General features: G+C 43.2%; 1 protein-coding gene across 2 annotated transcripts; it reads right to left on the bottom strand.

Moving 5' to 3' along the window:
- Window positions 1-968: 968 nt before the first annotated feature.
- LOC143276940 (uncharacterized) lies at window positions 969-11821 on the bottom strand. Of its 2 annotated transcripts, XR_013053659.1 has the most exons (6): window positions 11234-11821; window positions 8747-8890; window positions 5599-5768; window positions 4889-4970; window positions 2650-3114; window positions 969-2537 (listed from the first exon to the last, which is right to left on the bottom strand). XR_013053659.1 is itself a non-coding variant. In XM_076581611.1 (5 exons), exons 1-5 carry the CDS (start codon window positions 11598-11600, stop codon window positions 2840-2842), a joined length of 1038 nt encoding a protein of 345 aa, XP_076437726.1. In that variant the 5' UTR covers window positions 11601-11821; the 3' UTR covers window positions 969-2839. The 2 variants fall into 2 exon arrangements, 1 of the variants encoding a protein (XP_076437726.1); XM_076581611.1 differs by having other exon boundaries at window positions 969-3114.
- Between the last annotated feature and the right edge of the window lie 4395 nt (window positions 11822-16216).

Consider the following 16216-nt stretch of genomic DNA (forward strand, 5'->3'; position numbering starts at 1 on the left):
CATATTTTTTTGACTCATTCATACACACTCTGCTAATGGCCAAAGATCTATCGATAAGCTTCTGATGGTGATCAGGGACAGGTTCCAGGCAGTTTTGTTTCATCATTATTATTATTTATTTTTTTTCGATGGGGGGAATAGGGGAGATAATAGGATGTTTACATCTCGGAGATAGGGGAGGTAATACGATAACGAGTTGGCTGAAGTAAGCATTTACATGGAATGCCTCTCAATTTTCTAACTGTAATTTCTCCATTATCATTGTGAGGCAAAGTTTGGACATCGTCGGTAGTAAAATGAAATCAGTGATATGGGATGGATTTAATATTGCTGACAGATTAGATAAGATGGGTCAGCAAAAAAAAGTAAATAAATAAATAAAAACCCCAAAGGCAAAGAGAAAGTAAAAGAATAAGTTTGGCACATAATACTTGAAATTTACCTATTCATAACGCAGTTTATCTCTCCATCCATCCATCAGTCAATCTCATCTATTTGTCTATCTATGATTAAAACATATAAATTTAGAAAAAAAAACAACTACAACAACACTCAAAAGAACTTGACAGATAAACAAAACATCACCCATTAACACGTAAACAGAGCAACATACATACAGTGACAAATACAGCCTCCCACCTTCACCCCCTCGCCACACACACACAAACATATTATCACCCCCCCCCCCCCCCACCTCCCCAGCCCCCACTCACAGCTGATGCAGAGGCTTGGCATCATGTCAGTGCACGCTGAACATACACTGGCTGGCCAGATTGCAAAAATCAATTTTTTTTTTCCAATCCTCACAACAGCGCAATCCTCAGCAACTTCCCCAAACTACAACAGAATCATCAATATAATGATGTTGGTTGTATAAAGGAAGAAGAAGAAGATATAGGCAAAGACAGAGAGATAGGTACGTTAAAACAACCACCTGTGCCACAGTAAGAAGCTTTCACATCAAGCCATTTCTGTGATACAAAATCTTTACTGTTAATGCACTTCACATTCTCCAAATCTGACACCTTAAAAAAATATATATATGCAGTCCATTGATTAAAAACGACAATCACTAGCACAGTCTATATTGTATGGAATACATGCGAATAACTGCAATGAGAAGATAAAACTGATATGTACACACTCTTTCATATTAAAATCAGCATGTCTTTCACAGATCTACACTGAAAATTTGAATAAAAAACCTCACTGCTGATTTAAAAAAAATAAAAAATAAAAAAGGTAATACTATCTGTAGACTGTAACACTAAAACTTTTATTTCCAAAGCACATTCACTGTTAGACCAATTCAGATTGTTAAGAGTGATGAATAAATGGAATGTAAAATACAATAAAAAAAAAAGATAGAAACAAAACAATATTGACAACAATCAAATAATGTTCCCATCATCTTCTTTAAAAAACAACACCAACCAACAACAAAAAATTAAACAACTAAAATTCAGCAGATGATGGCAAAGTCATAAAATAAAAAGGCAGTATAAGAAAAATGTCATGCAAATATATATATATATATATATGAACCATGTGTACACTGAAAATAAAAGTTCAAGTCCAGCTATAAGCAACTGTGATAACTAACATTCATTTGATATGTTTCTCTCTGATATGTTTGCTTTGTCTGTGAAAAATTGAAGTGAACAATTTAGGGACAAGAATTATATTATAACTGATACATTTTACACATATTTTACTCATGCGCTAATGCGGAACAAACATGGAGACAGAGAAAGCTCGGAGCAAGCAAGAGTGAGAGAGAGAGAGAGAGAGAGAGAGAGAGAGAGAGAGAGAGAGAGAGGAAGATGAACATGTAAAGCTTAACCTATAACCTTTCACCATTACATGTAAATATGTTCAGGGTTATGCAAGCATTTCCTCAATATGAAATGAATACAGCAACCGTTCAACGTAATCAATAAGACACAATTTATAAGGCATCTTTATGATGAGAAATATGTGTGTGAGTGTGTGTGTGTGTGTGTGTGTGTGTGTGTGTGTGTGATCGAGACAGAGAGAGGGAGAGAAAGAAAGAGAGAGACAGACAGAGGCTGAGAGAGTGTGTGTGTGTAACAGAGAGAGAGTGTGTGTGTGCTTGTGTGTATGACGGAGAGAGTGCGCATGCAAGTGAACATAAGTACGTCTATCGTTCAATTTACACAAATTACTGTAACACTTGTTCTTTCTTCCCACTTTCATCATTTATCTCCAGTCACCTTACAATCTATTTAGTTTATAAAAAATAAGCAAATAAAAAAAATGTTTAACTAGATAAAATATATACATGAATACCAGTTCTTGGGAAAAAAAAATACAAAGAGCAGCAAAATTTAAAAAAACAACAATTGTTTATAGTTTTTGACAATAAAAAAAAAGAGGTAATTAAAAAAAATGTTTGTCTCTAAAACAGTCCTCACTGCAAAATACGGAGAGATTTGCTCATGACCTTCACCTCCCCTCCTGACCTTCCACTATCCCCTCTGACCCTCCCTCCTGACCTTTGCCTCTCCCCTCCTGACCTTCACCTCTCCTCCTGACCACCTCTCCCCTCCTGACCTTCACCTCTCATCCAACCTTCACCTCTCCTGTCCCGACCTTCACCTATCCCCTGACCTCCTTCTCTCCTTCGACCTTCACCTCTCCCCTCCTGATCTTCACCTCACCCTCCCAACCTTCTCCTCCCCTCTGACCTTCCCCTGCCCTCCCGAACTTCACTTCCCCTCCTGAACCTTGACCTTCCCTCCATGACCTTCACTACCACCACCCCTCCCTGACCATGACCATGACCTTGACCTTGACCTGACCCCCCACCCCCACCCCTCTACAGGTCCACCTCCCGGGACATGTACGCAGAGCCGCTCTGAGTGCTGGCGCCACTGACGGAGGGCGGGGGCCGGTACGTCTGGCGCGGTGGAACGTAGGAGACCCCCCCGCTGGGTTCGAAGCCGTACATGGGGGGCTGGGGGACCGCGCGGCTGCTCAAGCTGGGTGGCGAGTAGATGAAGTCCGTGGGTGGCCGCTCGTTCTCGTACACGTCACGCTTCTGCCTCAGCTGCTGGTAGCGGATGTCGCCCACGGAGCGGCACACCTTCAGACCTGGAGAGGACGGGCACATCAGTTTAGTGGTTCAAGGTCAAGTCAGTTTGGAATCGGGTCAGCACAGAGTATTAGTTGTGTCGGTAGTACTCGATAATTATGAGTTAAAAGTCATCAAATGTGTACGCTCCTAACAATTCAGCTGATAGAGATATCCTTCTTCCAACACTTTAAAAGAATCGTTCAATGAATTTTGTGAACATAATTTTCTTGTCGCTGGGGATTTCGATCGTGTTCTCAGCCACCCACACAGCGACACAGAAGTTCAAGCTTTAACTGATATAAGAAATTCGTTACAGCTTACTGATATATGGAGGACGTTCCACCAGAAAGATAAAGATCTTACTTGGTATCAATCAAAATCCTTTGTTGCCAGACGCCTAGCAACAATAAAAAAACAACAACAACAAAAAACAGACCCCCAAAAATCCTGGAGTATTTTGGGCCAAATGGTAGTCATGAAAGCAATGAAATCTGCACTAGAGGGTCACAGTTAAGTATGTGTAGTTAAACTAACAATTAAAAAAACAAACACACACACACAAAAACAACCACCAAAAACCTGGAAGCTTTTGGGTCAAACTGAAGTCGTGACAGCAATGGAATACGAAAACTTCTTCTTCTTCTGTGTTCACTCGTATGCACACGAGTGTGCTTTTACGTGTATGACAATTTTTACCCTGCCATGTATGCAGCCATACTCCGTTTTCAGGGGTGTGCATGCTGGGTATGTTCTTGTTTCCATAACCACCGAACGCTGACATGGATTACAGGATCTTTAACGTGCGTATTTGATCTTCTGCTTGCATATACACACGAAGGGGGTTCAGGCAATAGCAGGTCTGCACATATGTTGACCTGGGAGATCGTAAAAATCTCCACCCTTTACCCATGATTCGAACCCGGAACCCTCAGATCAAAAGTCCAACGCTTTTAACCACTCAGCTATTGCAACCCGTCAAATGAATAAATAAACAGATAAATAAAAAGGTACACGGAGAGGAGAGGAAACAGGGTGTGTGCTTGTTTCCATATTTCACTGATGTTGTGTGTGTGACATAATTTCCCCCCCCACCCCCTCCCCGACATAAATCTTGAACACTTTTGTTTTCGTATTCTGAGGGTCCCGGGTTCGAATCACGGTGACGGCGCCTGGTGGGTAAAGGGTGGAGATTTTTACGATCTCCCAGGTCAACATATGTGCAGACCTGCTTAGTGCCTGAACCCCCTTCGTGTGTATACGCAAACAGAAGATCAAATACGCACGTTAAAGATCCTGTAATCCATATCAGTGTTTAGTGGGTTATGGAAACAAGAACATACCCAGCATACACCCCCCCCCACTTCCCCCACCCCCCCTGAAAGCGGAGTGTGGCTGCCTACATGGCGGGGTAAAAACGGCCATACACGTAAAAGCCCCACTCACGTACATACGAGTGAACATGGGAGTTGCAGCTCACGAACATAGAAGAAGGAGAAGAAAAAGAAGATTTATTCATTTGTTTGTTTATTTGAAATGGTAACCCTGACGTGTACCAGTCAATACTTCCAACTATATGGCTACAATCACCAGTAAATGCAGTATGTGGCTTGGGACGTCAATCAGAACAGAATTTATACTTTAACTAAAATATCTCCTGACAGGACTTTTAACAGAATTCAGTACGTGTGACAGAGGACGTTAAACGAAACAGCCCCCTCGCCCCCACACACCCCTCCCGCCCCCACACACACACACCCCGCCCGACCACCCCGCCCCCCTCTTCCATCTCACCTTCCAGCCACAGAAGCACACAGCCCCCCACGGAGAGAGCGGCACCGATGCAGGCGATGTAAAACCCCCAGTTTGCCTCCATCTGCATTTCACACGTGTGTGTACGGCACACACACACACACACACACACACACACAACACACACACATGCACACACACACACACAAACATGCACCCACGCAAATTCACACACACACACACACACGCACGCACACACACACATGCACGCACACACACAGGGAAACTTTTATTAGGTTTTCCAGTGATGGTGTATTATGTAACATCAACAACGGTGAACACATACAAGTACACACACACACACACACACACACACACACACACACACACACACAGAGTAGTTCCAACAGCAAAGAGTTACTTACCTTAGGCATGGTGTGCTGGGCTATGCGATGACCTGCTCTTTGAAGGGCAGGTTGCGTCAGACACACACACACACACACACACATACTGTCACGCACACACAAACACACACACACATACTGTCACACACACACACACACACACACACACAAAGAGTACTTCCGACAGCAAGTGTTACTTACCTTAGGCGTGGTGTGCTCATTGATGCGCCGGAACTGCTCTTTGAAGGGCAGGTTGCATCAGACACACACACACACACACACACACACACACATACTGTCACACACACACACACACAAAGAGTAGTTCCAACAGCAAGTGTTACTTACCTTTGGCGTGGTGTGCTCGGTGATGCGCCGGAACTGCTCTTTGAAGGGCAGGTTGCGCCACACCTGATTCTCAAGGTACTGGCAGCCGCTGTCGTCCTTCTCGCACACGTCGTTGGCACTGGATATCAGTGACATCACCGCCGACAACACCATCAGAATCTGACCCAGAGCTGAAAAAATAAAATAAAATAAATAAAACAAAAAAAAACAAGAGACGCAAGGCCTTCAAGACTCACTTGTGATAAATTAAGTCCCCTAGCATTAATTACAGAGTAATTTCCCTTTTTTACTATCTGCACCAAAACGTTTGCAAAATATATAAAAATTCCATGCTTAGCAAAAGAAGTTCCTGTTTGAACAAAAAATGATAATAATGACTCCTCTTGTTGTTGTATCAGAATAAGAGGTCAAAGTGCCAAGTTTAGAGAATACGAAAAATATAAAAAAATGCAGTTTGCATATAATTAGGCTTCATTTTTTTTTTTTTTTTTTTTGGTGCCCATCCCAGAGGTGCAATATTGTTTTAAACAAGATGACTGGAAAGAACTGAATTTTTCCTATTTTTATTCCAAATTTGGTGTCAACTGACAAAGTATTTGCAGAGAAAATGTCAATGTTAAAGTTTACCACGGACACACAGACACACACACAACCGAACACCAGGTTAAAACATAGACTCACTTTGTTTACACAGGTGAGTCAACAAAAACCACACACACGCTGCCTGAGATGCCAACCTCTGTCAAGTATTTGCAGAAACAATCAGGAAGTTTGTATTTGTATTTCTTTTCATCACAACAGATTTCTCTGTGTGAAATTCGGGCTGCTCTCTGCCCCAGGGAGAGCGCGTCGCTATACTACAGCGCCACCCTTTTTTTTTTTTTGGTATTTTTTTCCTGCGTGCAGTTTTATTTGTTTTTCCTATCAAAGAGGACTTTTCTACAGAATTTTGCCAGGGACAGCCCTTTTTGTTGCCGTGGGTTCTTTTACGTGCGCTAAGTGCATGCTGCACACGGGACCTTAGTTTATCGCCTCATCTGAATGACTAGCGTCCAGACCACCACTCAAGGTCTAGTGGAGGGGGAGAAAATATTGGCGGCTGAGCCGTGATTCAAACCAGCGCGTTCAGATTCTCTCGCTTCCTAGGCGGATGCATTACCTCTAGGCCGTCACTCCTGGTAGCCTAAACAATTTTTTAACTTGGCAGCAAACGTACATTTTAATAGATCTACAAGGCATACAAACACTTGATTCAGCCAGCCACACTCTTTTCTTGTTTGGGGCAAAAGAATAAGCTGATTGGAAGGTCCACTCGATGCTGTTTCAGTGTAAACACGCACGCGATTAGCTGATCATCATCAGATGAGACCAGTGACAGTGTCACTGCATTCGGACAAATTCATAGATATACATACACGCCACACCACATCTGCTTGGCAGATGCCTGACCAGCAGCATAATCCAGCATGCTCAATCTGGAACTGAGTGCATGCATTATATATATATATATATATATATATATATATATATATATATATGTATATATTTGTGTACCTATCAGAGTGGATTTCTTCCGTTGGAGAATTTTGCCAAAAGGACAACACTCTCCTTGCCATGGGTTCTTTTCTGTGCGGCGCCATGTGCGTGACGCATACGGGGCACGGGACCTTGGTTTTGGTTTGTTTGGGTTTTTTTTTTTTATCGTCTCATCTGAATGACTAAACACTCACTTTTGATTTCTCCAGTCAAACTTGAGGAGAAAGAGGGCAAGAGCGCGCGGGATTCGAACCCAGACCCTCACGGACTGGCTGCACTGGCCGATGAGCATCTTAACCGCTCTGCCACCCACTCCCTTGTGCTAAGAGGTGTGGCGGTCAAAGGGCACTAGATTCTCGCCCCAGTTTCTGGAGTTTGATCCCCTATCTAGACGGGCGCAATAGCCGAGTGGTTAAAGCGTTGGACTGTCAATCTGAGGGTCCCGGGTTCGAATCACGGTGACGGCGCCTGGTGGGTGAAGGGTGGAGATTTTTCCGATCTCCCAGGTCAACATATGTGCAGACCTGCTTAGTGCCTCAACCCCCTTCGTGTGTATACGCAAGCAGAAGATCAAATACGCACGTTAAAGATCCCATAATCCATGTCAGCGTTCGGTGGGTTATGGAAACAAGAACATACCCAGCATGCACACCCCCGAAAACGGAGTATGTCTGCCTACATGGCGGGGTAAAAACGGTCATACACGTAAAAGCCCACTCGTGTGCATACGAGTGAACGTGGGAGTTGCAGCCCACGAACGCAGAAGAAGAAGAAGAAGAAGAAGATCCCCTATCACACCTGGTGGTGGGTTAAGGGTTTAGGGTGGAGGTGTTTTCCGATCTCTCAGGTCAACATATACATGATGTATGCATGCACAAACCTGCTAGTGCCTGAACCCCATTCGTGTGTGTAAAGGCACACAGAAGATCAAATATATATATATATATATATATATATATATATATATATATATATATATATATATATATATGTGCACATTTAAGATTTGACTGGGCTTTCACATGCATCACCATTTTCGCCTCACCATATGCAGGCAGCCACATTCCGTTTTTGGGAAGTTATATTATCATGCATTACAGACACACACACACACACACACACATGCTACACTCACTCAACACACACACACAGACACACACACACACATACACACACATAATCTAAGATACAAATTACAAAAAAAAACCCACACATACACACAGTGACACACACACACACACACACACTCTCTCTCTCTCACACACACACACTCAGAGTGGCCGGCACATACACAGACACTCAGACAGAGAAAGAGAGGTGAACAGAGACAGTGAGGGAGAGAAAGACAGACAGAGAGAGGACAGTGAGAGAGAAAGAGAGACAGAGACAGACAGTGAGAGAGACAGAGACAGACAGTGAGAGAGACAGAGACAGACAGTGAGAGAGAGACAGACACACACACACCTGCAACGTTTCTGAGAACAGCCAGGAAGAGAATGCCGGTGACGGGAGAGTACTTTCTGAAGGCCAGGATACCCACCCCCGCACAATCACACACACACACACACACACAAACACCCCCCCATACTACCCCACCCCCACACACACATACCTGCAATAGTTCCGAGAATAGCCAGGAAGAGAATGCCGGTGACGGAAGAGTACTTCCTGAAGGCCAGGATGCCCGACCCCGCACAGGCGCAGAAGACAGCGGCCACGCTCATCATCTCCATCACCTGGGAGTACTTGTACCAGTCTGTGGAAATGAAAACAAGAAGACCAATAATGATGATAATAATGTGATAACGATAAATGATAGTAATAACAAAAAATGATGATGGTGATGATAATACAATAGTAATAATACAATGATGATGATGATGATGACGCTGGATACAAGAGAAACAAGCGGTTAAACTTAAAGTGTTGGACTTTCAATCTGAGGGTCCTGGGTTTAACTCACTCAGTACGGCCAGTCCTCTCTTCTCCTCTACACAGACCCATCGGATGTCCAGTGGGTGTCTGAATGACCCAACCTTTAGCTCCCGTCGTCAGAATTGTGGTATTCTTTGTCAACATTCACCTCTTCAGTAGAAGAGCCTTCCGCTTGCAATATTTTGATGGTGGTAATTGGGGTGAAACGCTGTTAACGTCGTCTCTTTCGCCGTTCGTATGGAGAGAGTTAAAGCTCGGTCATGATGCCTGGTGGATAAAAAAAACCTAACTAAAGGGTGGGGAATTTTTTTTACCCTGATCTCCCAGGTCTTCTTCTTCTTCTTCTGCGTTCACTCATATGCACACGAGTGGGCTTTTACGTGTATGACCGTTTTTACCCCGCCATGTAGGCAGCCATACTCCGTTTTCGGAGGTGTGCATGCTGGGTATGTTCTTGTTTCCATAACCCACCGAACGCTGACATGGATTACAGTATCTTTAACGTGCGTATTTGATCTTCTGCTTGCATATACACACGAAAGGGGTTCAGGCACTAAGCAGGTCTGCACATATGTTGACCTACAGCGCCACCCATTTTTTTGTATTTTTTCCTGTGTGCAGTTTTATTTGTTTTTGCTATTGAAGTGGATTTTTCTACATAATTTTGCCAGGAACAGCCCTTTTGTTGCCATGGGTTCTTTTACGTGCGCTAAGTGCATGCTGCACACGGGACCTCAGTTTATCTTCTCATCCGAATGACTAGCGTCCAGACCACCACTCAAGGTCTAGTGGAGGGGGAGAAAATTTCGGGGGCTGAGCCGTGATTCGAACCAGCGCGCTCAGATTCTCTCGCTTCCTAGGCCGACGCGTTACCTCTAGGCCATCACTCCACTATGGAAAACTAAACCAAAATCCATTCCGACACAGCTTTTGCACAATATTAGTTTTTCTTTTCTTTTTTTTCAATGTCCCTGCCCAGTTTATTTTAACAAATTTGTTTCGATCTGCTTTGCAATTTTTTTATTTATTTTTTTACATTTTTTTTATTATTTGTCAACACACACGTTTATTTCCTTTAACTCACTCAGTACGGCCAGTCCTCTCTTCTCCTCTACAAGACTCTTCGGATGTCCAGTGGGTGTCTCAATGACCCAACCTTTAGCTTCCGTCGTCAGAATTGTGGTATTCTTTGTCAACAATCACCTCTTCAGTATAAGAGCCTACCGCTTGCAATATTTTGATGATGGTAACTGGGGTGAAACGCTGTTAACGTCGTCTCTTACGCCGTTCGTATGGAGAGAGTTAAATAGTAATAGATGAGGAAAAACTATCAAAAATCTATATCAAACAATTCAATTTATGCCAAAAGCCAAACCACTTCATGTCCCCTTTATTAACTTCAGACAATCAAAGCTGTTGTTGACAAAGACACACAGTCACCATCATCTCCCAACCCTTGCCCCTTCCTTGACACGCACACATGTATACACAGGTGCACATAACTTCATATTATACATACATACACACACACATATATATATATATATAAACAATGAAGGCCTTAGGTCTTTTGAAGGTGCATGCACACACACACACACACACAGAGGTTGTCGCATTAGTCATCATATTTTTACGATTATAACAGTTTTTTCCAGTGATCCACACACACACACACACACACACACACAACCAGACACACACACCAGACACACACACCCAAAGTGACACTAGACGTTTCAATCAACATTAATTTTGCTGTATCATTTCCATTCAGTTTTGTTTCCAAGACAGAAAAAGTTGGGCAAAAGATGTAAACTGGTTAATAACATTGTGATAATATACCCTAGATTACATATCTTCCCCTCTTGAATGACGTAAAGAAGCCGACCAATCAATGAAAGGTGGGGAAGAAATGTAGACTATTTATATATATATATATATATATATATATAATTATATTTCTATATAACTATATATATATATATAACTATATATATAACTATATATATATATAACTATATAACTATATATATATAACGTTTTTTAACGATTTGCAACTATTTCCGTTGTCGAAACGAAACAGTACAGTACAGGGCGAAGAAATTCAAATGTGGAGAGGAAACAGACAGACAAACAAACATTGAAACAAACAAACCAAACTCACATGGGACCACAGCCCTGTTGGTGATTTTCTCCAGAAACAGCAAGCTAACGTAGTCATCACCAGTGAAGAAGTAAATCCCTGTGTCCTTCGAAAGCATCCGCGATCCTTCAGACCCGAACGTGGAGTCTTCGACGTTGAATCGTAATACGAACCAGAACGGCAAGAAAGCGCTGATGAACGCCACCAAAAACGCGATGACCAGGATCAGAAAAGCAAGCGCCAAAAGCTTAGACTGCAGAAAATACTTGACTGTGAACCCCTTGCCAAACAATGGAGGGTACACGATAGGGGGAAGAGGCAGCTGAGGCCGAAAGGATTGAGCGTTCCATCCTGTCATGGAAAACCCAGATAGCGAGGCGGAAGCCATTGTTGCGAAGTTTCTGCTGTTTAACTCTTCTTCACCAACGAAATCGTCTTGCACTTTCTTTGACGTCTTTGACGTTTCTATTCTTTATGTGTCGCAACTTTTGTAGCACTTTTTGTTGTCCTCTCTGCAACTGGCCGAAAGCACAGATTATTTAATTCGAGGATGTTGTCAAACTACCCTGCCGCCATTTTCCCGGAAATCGAAATATCGCTCACCTGGGGACAGGTGAGAACGTCAACGACTGAGCAGGACTTCTGTGCAAGGGAGATCATTCAAGATATATTTCAGGAATAGTTGAGGAAAATGTTGTCCCTTCATGAGAGATACTGCGGGAGGTGTTGGCTATAATTAAAGTTTTCAATAATTCAGTATTATTTACCCCGCCTTTTTTCCCTTTCTTTTCCACAGTCTCTCTCTGCCCCTCTCAAAATGAAATGTACTTAGTTGAAGGGATGTATGCTTTTAAGATCAGGCTGTTGGCTTACGGAATAATCAGTCAAACATCTAGACTGACTCACTACGGGTAAGTATTAACTGAAGACTGACATGAATCAATCGATCAGCCAAATTAATCAGTCTCTCTCAAGGTGTTGAACGAATGAACGTAGTTTTCCAGAGGTGGAGATAAAAGCACACCAGCCGACTTTCAAATCTGCTGTTGTTTTAACTGACGGCCGAACACATACAACGTGACACCACACTCAGTGACACTGACACTGACGGGCCGGCACTGACACTGAAACACACACAGATCGAGGCGCCGCGCGCGCACACACACACTGACACACACGCACGCGCACGCAGACATGCCAGCGAAGGTCATCTATGCCACAAACCCATTTTACCATTCGTTGGTCCCGGCGCTAACTGACTGAACTTGTGATGCTACACACCCAATATGTCACAAGTTTCCGTGTCAGGTGTAACAGCCAACCCGTTTTGCCACAGCGGTGCACAGATCTGCTATGCCGGCCACAGGTCTAGGTACTATGTTAAGGATCCGCTACTGATGTCACAGGCCCATTATGCCACACAAGTCTGCCACGGTCATGTCACCACTGCGGAGCACAGATCCGCTAGTGATGTCACACACGACACGGCTGACACTGACACGCACATTCACAGTACAGTACGCATCACAGCAGCTCCCTTCACACACACACACACACACACAACAGAGAGAGAGAGAGAGAGAGAGAGAGAGAGAGAGAGACTTTGCACAGTAAGTTGTATCTAATGAACCTTTCATTTACGTTTTTCGTGACACTGAAATAAATATGATTCTTATTCTGATTCACACGCACACACACAATTTTTTTTCTTCTCCCTCCTTCTCCCTTGCCGGTTTTGTTTGTGTGTGTGTGTGTGTGTGTGTGGTGTGTGTGTGTGTGTGTGTGTGTGTGTGTGCCAACGGTGTGTTGTTTTTTTTTGTTTGTTTGTCTGTTCAGTACTAATGTTGTCTTTCAGTGCTACCCTTGAGAGTCAGAGTATCAATTTTCTCCGCAGTCAGTGGTTTGGGTCCATCATTGCTGATGATGGATCCCAGGTAAAAGAACTGTTGGTGGCTCCATGGCGGACTGTTACTGACGTAAATCAGCAACTCAGTTGCGGCGGTGTTGTTGTTGCTGGTCATCAGTCGTCTGACAGTTCAACAAAAAGCGCTGGGCTCTCAGAGAGAGAGAGAGAGAGAGAGGGGGGGGGGGGGGGGAGGAATAAGGGGGGAGAAAGTAAAACCCCACGGCTTATACATGACGTCATGACACAGAAATACGTCAGTCATGACATCATTGTCACGCTAATCTTCAGGCCCACTGAAATTGCGTCACGAACCGTCTCTGCAGCCAGTGTATCAGAGAGCTCAGCGAGAGAAGGGAGTCTCAGTCAACAATCGGCAGTGAACAACGGTTTTCTTGAGCCGTCAGCCGACAGTTCCAGGAAAGCAGTCTTGCAAGAAGATCGAGACAATCACCACGACTGACTTGAACGTGTAAGTTTTTGACATGTGTTGAAAATCGGGCCGAAAACCAAAGGCACCAATCAGTTATATTGTTAGCAATACAATACTGAGCCGTTCGATCGCGAAAATCCACTCCAAAACGAATTGCAAAAGACGTGATACGATTGCGCACCAGTCTAATTATCTTGAACGAATGTTAGAAGCAAAAAACCCTTCTGTAAAACGTCTGATTCCAGTTCAAGTTCAAGTTCAAGTGTGGAACAGTTTGCCCAACAGCGTTGTAACTGCACCTTCCATCAACTCTTTTAAAAATCGACTCGATTGCCACTGGAAAGATTTGCCCACTTTGTACCCACCAAATTGTTATTAGGTGGTTTTTGACCATAACTAGTGCCCCATACGCCAGCCACGCATGCTGCAAAATATATGGTTAGCATCCACAGAACGATGAACAGGCCTTTTAATGGGTCCTCAAACGTCGTACAAGTCGAAGTCGAGTGTGCTTTCCATGTCTTGAGACATTAGAAGAAGAAGAAGAAGAAAAAAAAAAAACTGTTTCGAAAACGATAAAGCAATATATATATTTTTATTTTTCTTACCGTGAGTAGACGATTAGCAATAGGCCATCATATAATAATTGAGAAAGCAGAAAAACAGGGGCCTGAAAGTAAAAATTAACCGTTCAAAAGACAGGCTGAAATTTCAATATTCAGGTTCAGGTTTAGGTCAGGGGCGATGCCAACCATCGGCGTAGCCTTGCGGCTTTGTACGCGGCCACGACGGTTTTCCGACGTAATTTTATTTGGCCAGATACTCACAAGCCCAGGCCCATCTTGGACCATCAAAGTCAAACAATTTTTAATATGCCTCGCCTAGAGTTTAGAAGATTAACTCACTCAGTACGGCCAGTCCTCTCTTCTCCTCTACACAGACCCGTCGGATGTCCAGTGGTTGTCTGAATGACCCAACCTTTAGCTTCCGTCGTCAGAATTGTGGTATTCTTTGTCAACATTCACCTCTTCAGTATAAGAGCCTTCCGCTTGCAATATTTTGATGATGGTAATTGGGGTGAAACGCTGTTAACGTCGTCTCTTTCGCCGTTCGTATGGAGAGAGTTAAGAGGTGATCTCATTGAAGTATATGAGATCATACACAATATTTATGATCCTTGCACCACCTCTTCCTTGTTTACTATGGCTAACTACGATAAAACTCGAGGGCACAACTTCAAAATAAACAAAACTAATTTCGTAACTAACCAGTTCCGCAAGTTCTTTACTAACCGCATCATAAATCTGTGGAATAACCTTTCCTATGACACCATCAATGGTAAACGCCTTCAAAAATCACATTGACAAAAAGTTTAAGGACCATGTATTTTCCACAGAGTTAAATCTTTATTGAGCTGTAGATAAATGTAGTATACACTATGCCAGATTTAAACAAGGGTCTGTTCACAAGTGATCCAAAAGCACATAAGTGGACACTGATTATGAGGGCAAAAGGCTTTTAGCCTATAGCCAAACATTTCTGTGATTCTGTGATTATTTCCTTCATAATGTCGTGGTTATCAATAAGATTTTTTAAAGGCATTTATGTTAGGTAGTAGTATAGTATAGTAAAGTATAGTATAGTATAGTATTTCAGCTTAAACTTAGGCCGCAAGGCCTTTTGCTGATCTTTTAATCAGAGCAAAGTTACCTAACTGTGGAGCTAATTCTAAACGATCTTTTGACCGTATCTAAGCTTCAGTCGAGTCTGTAACTGAGTGGTGGGTGGCAGCGGGCACGACTTGGGTGGTTCGGAGCGGATGACGACTGAGGTCTCTGCAGAACCTGTGGTCAGTCTTTGAAGACATGGTCTATCACAATTTTGAAGCTGTTGAGTGTTTTTTTTGCGTTGACTACATTGTCGTCTAAGTTTTTTTCAGGTGCCCACTGCTCTGATCGTGATAAAGTTTTGTCAGAGACTCGTGCTGCAGAACTGTTTCTTAAGTTTGTAACCTTGTGACCCCTGGTGGGGTCCATTCAGATTTAGTACCAAAGGAGAGGCACCCTTGTACAGTCCATGGGGTATATTTGTATATCTCAGTGTTTGATATCTGGGATTAGTCTGTTCCAGTCTGTAACTGAAAACATATTTTCTAATGTTGCTACTATGATGTTGCTTTTTTAATGGACTGATAAAACTTATTTGCATGGCAAACCCGAACTTATTTACGTGGTTATCCGCGGGGTCGCAAAATGCGATGTTTTAATGCAGGCTGCCCAATCGGAACAGCCTTCCTGCTGACGGGTTGCCCTCAACCCCACCCTGGAAGGCTTCAAGTCCCAAATCTGATTCCCTTCCCCCCAACCCCCACCCCGGCCCAGCTCTCCATTCCCCCAGCACCCCCGGACCCAGCAAACTGTACCACAAGTGACTCAAACAACAGGCAACCCTCCCTCCCCCCCCCACTCCCCCAGCCTCTTATAATCTACAGAATCTTCACTATGATGAAGGCAGTAGAGAAGGGAAGAAAGAAGAAGAAGAAGAAGAACTCAATTATCTCGTTACCATGAATGAATGCATATCAGCCATCTGTACGCCGGATCACCATTATAAAAAAAACCCATATATCTAATACTACCGAAGTTAAAAAACCCCCCCAAAACAAGAA

Source organism: Babylonia areolata, chromosome 33 (genome assembly GCF_041734735.1).
Source record: "Babylonia areolata isolate BAREFJ2019XMU chromosome 33, ASM4173473v1, whole genome shotgun sequence".
In the NCBI taxonomy this organism is placed as follows: domain Eukaryota; kingdom Metazoa; phylum Mollusca; class Gastropoda; order Neogastropoda; family Buccinidae; genus Babylonia; species Babylonia areolata.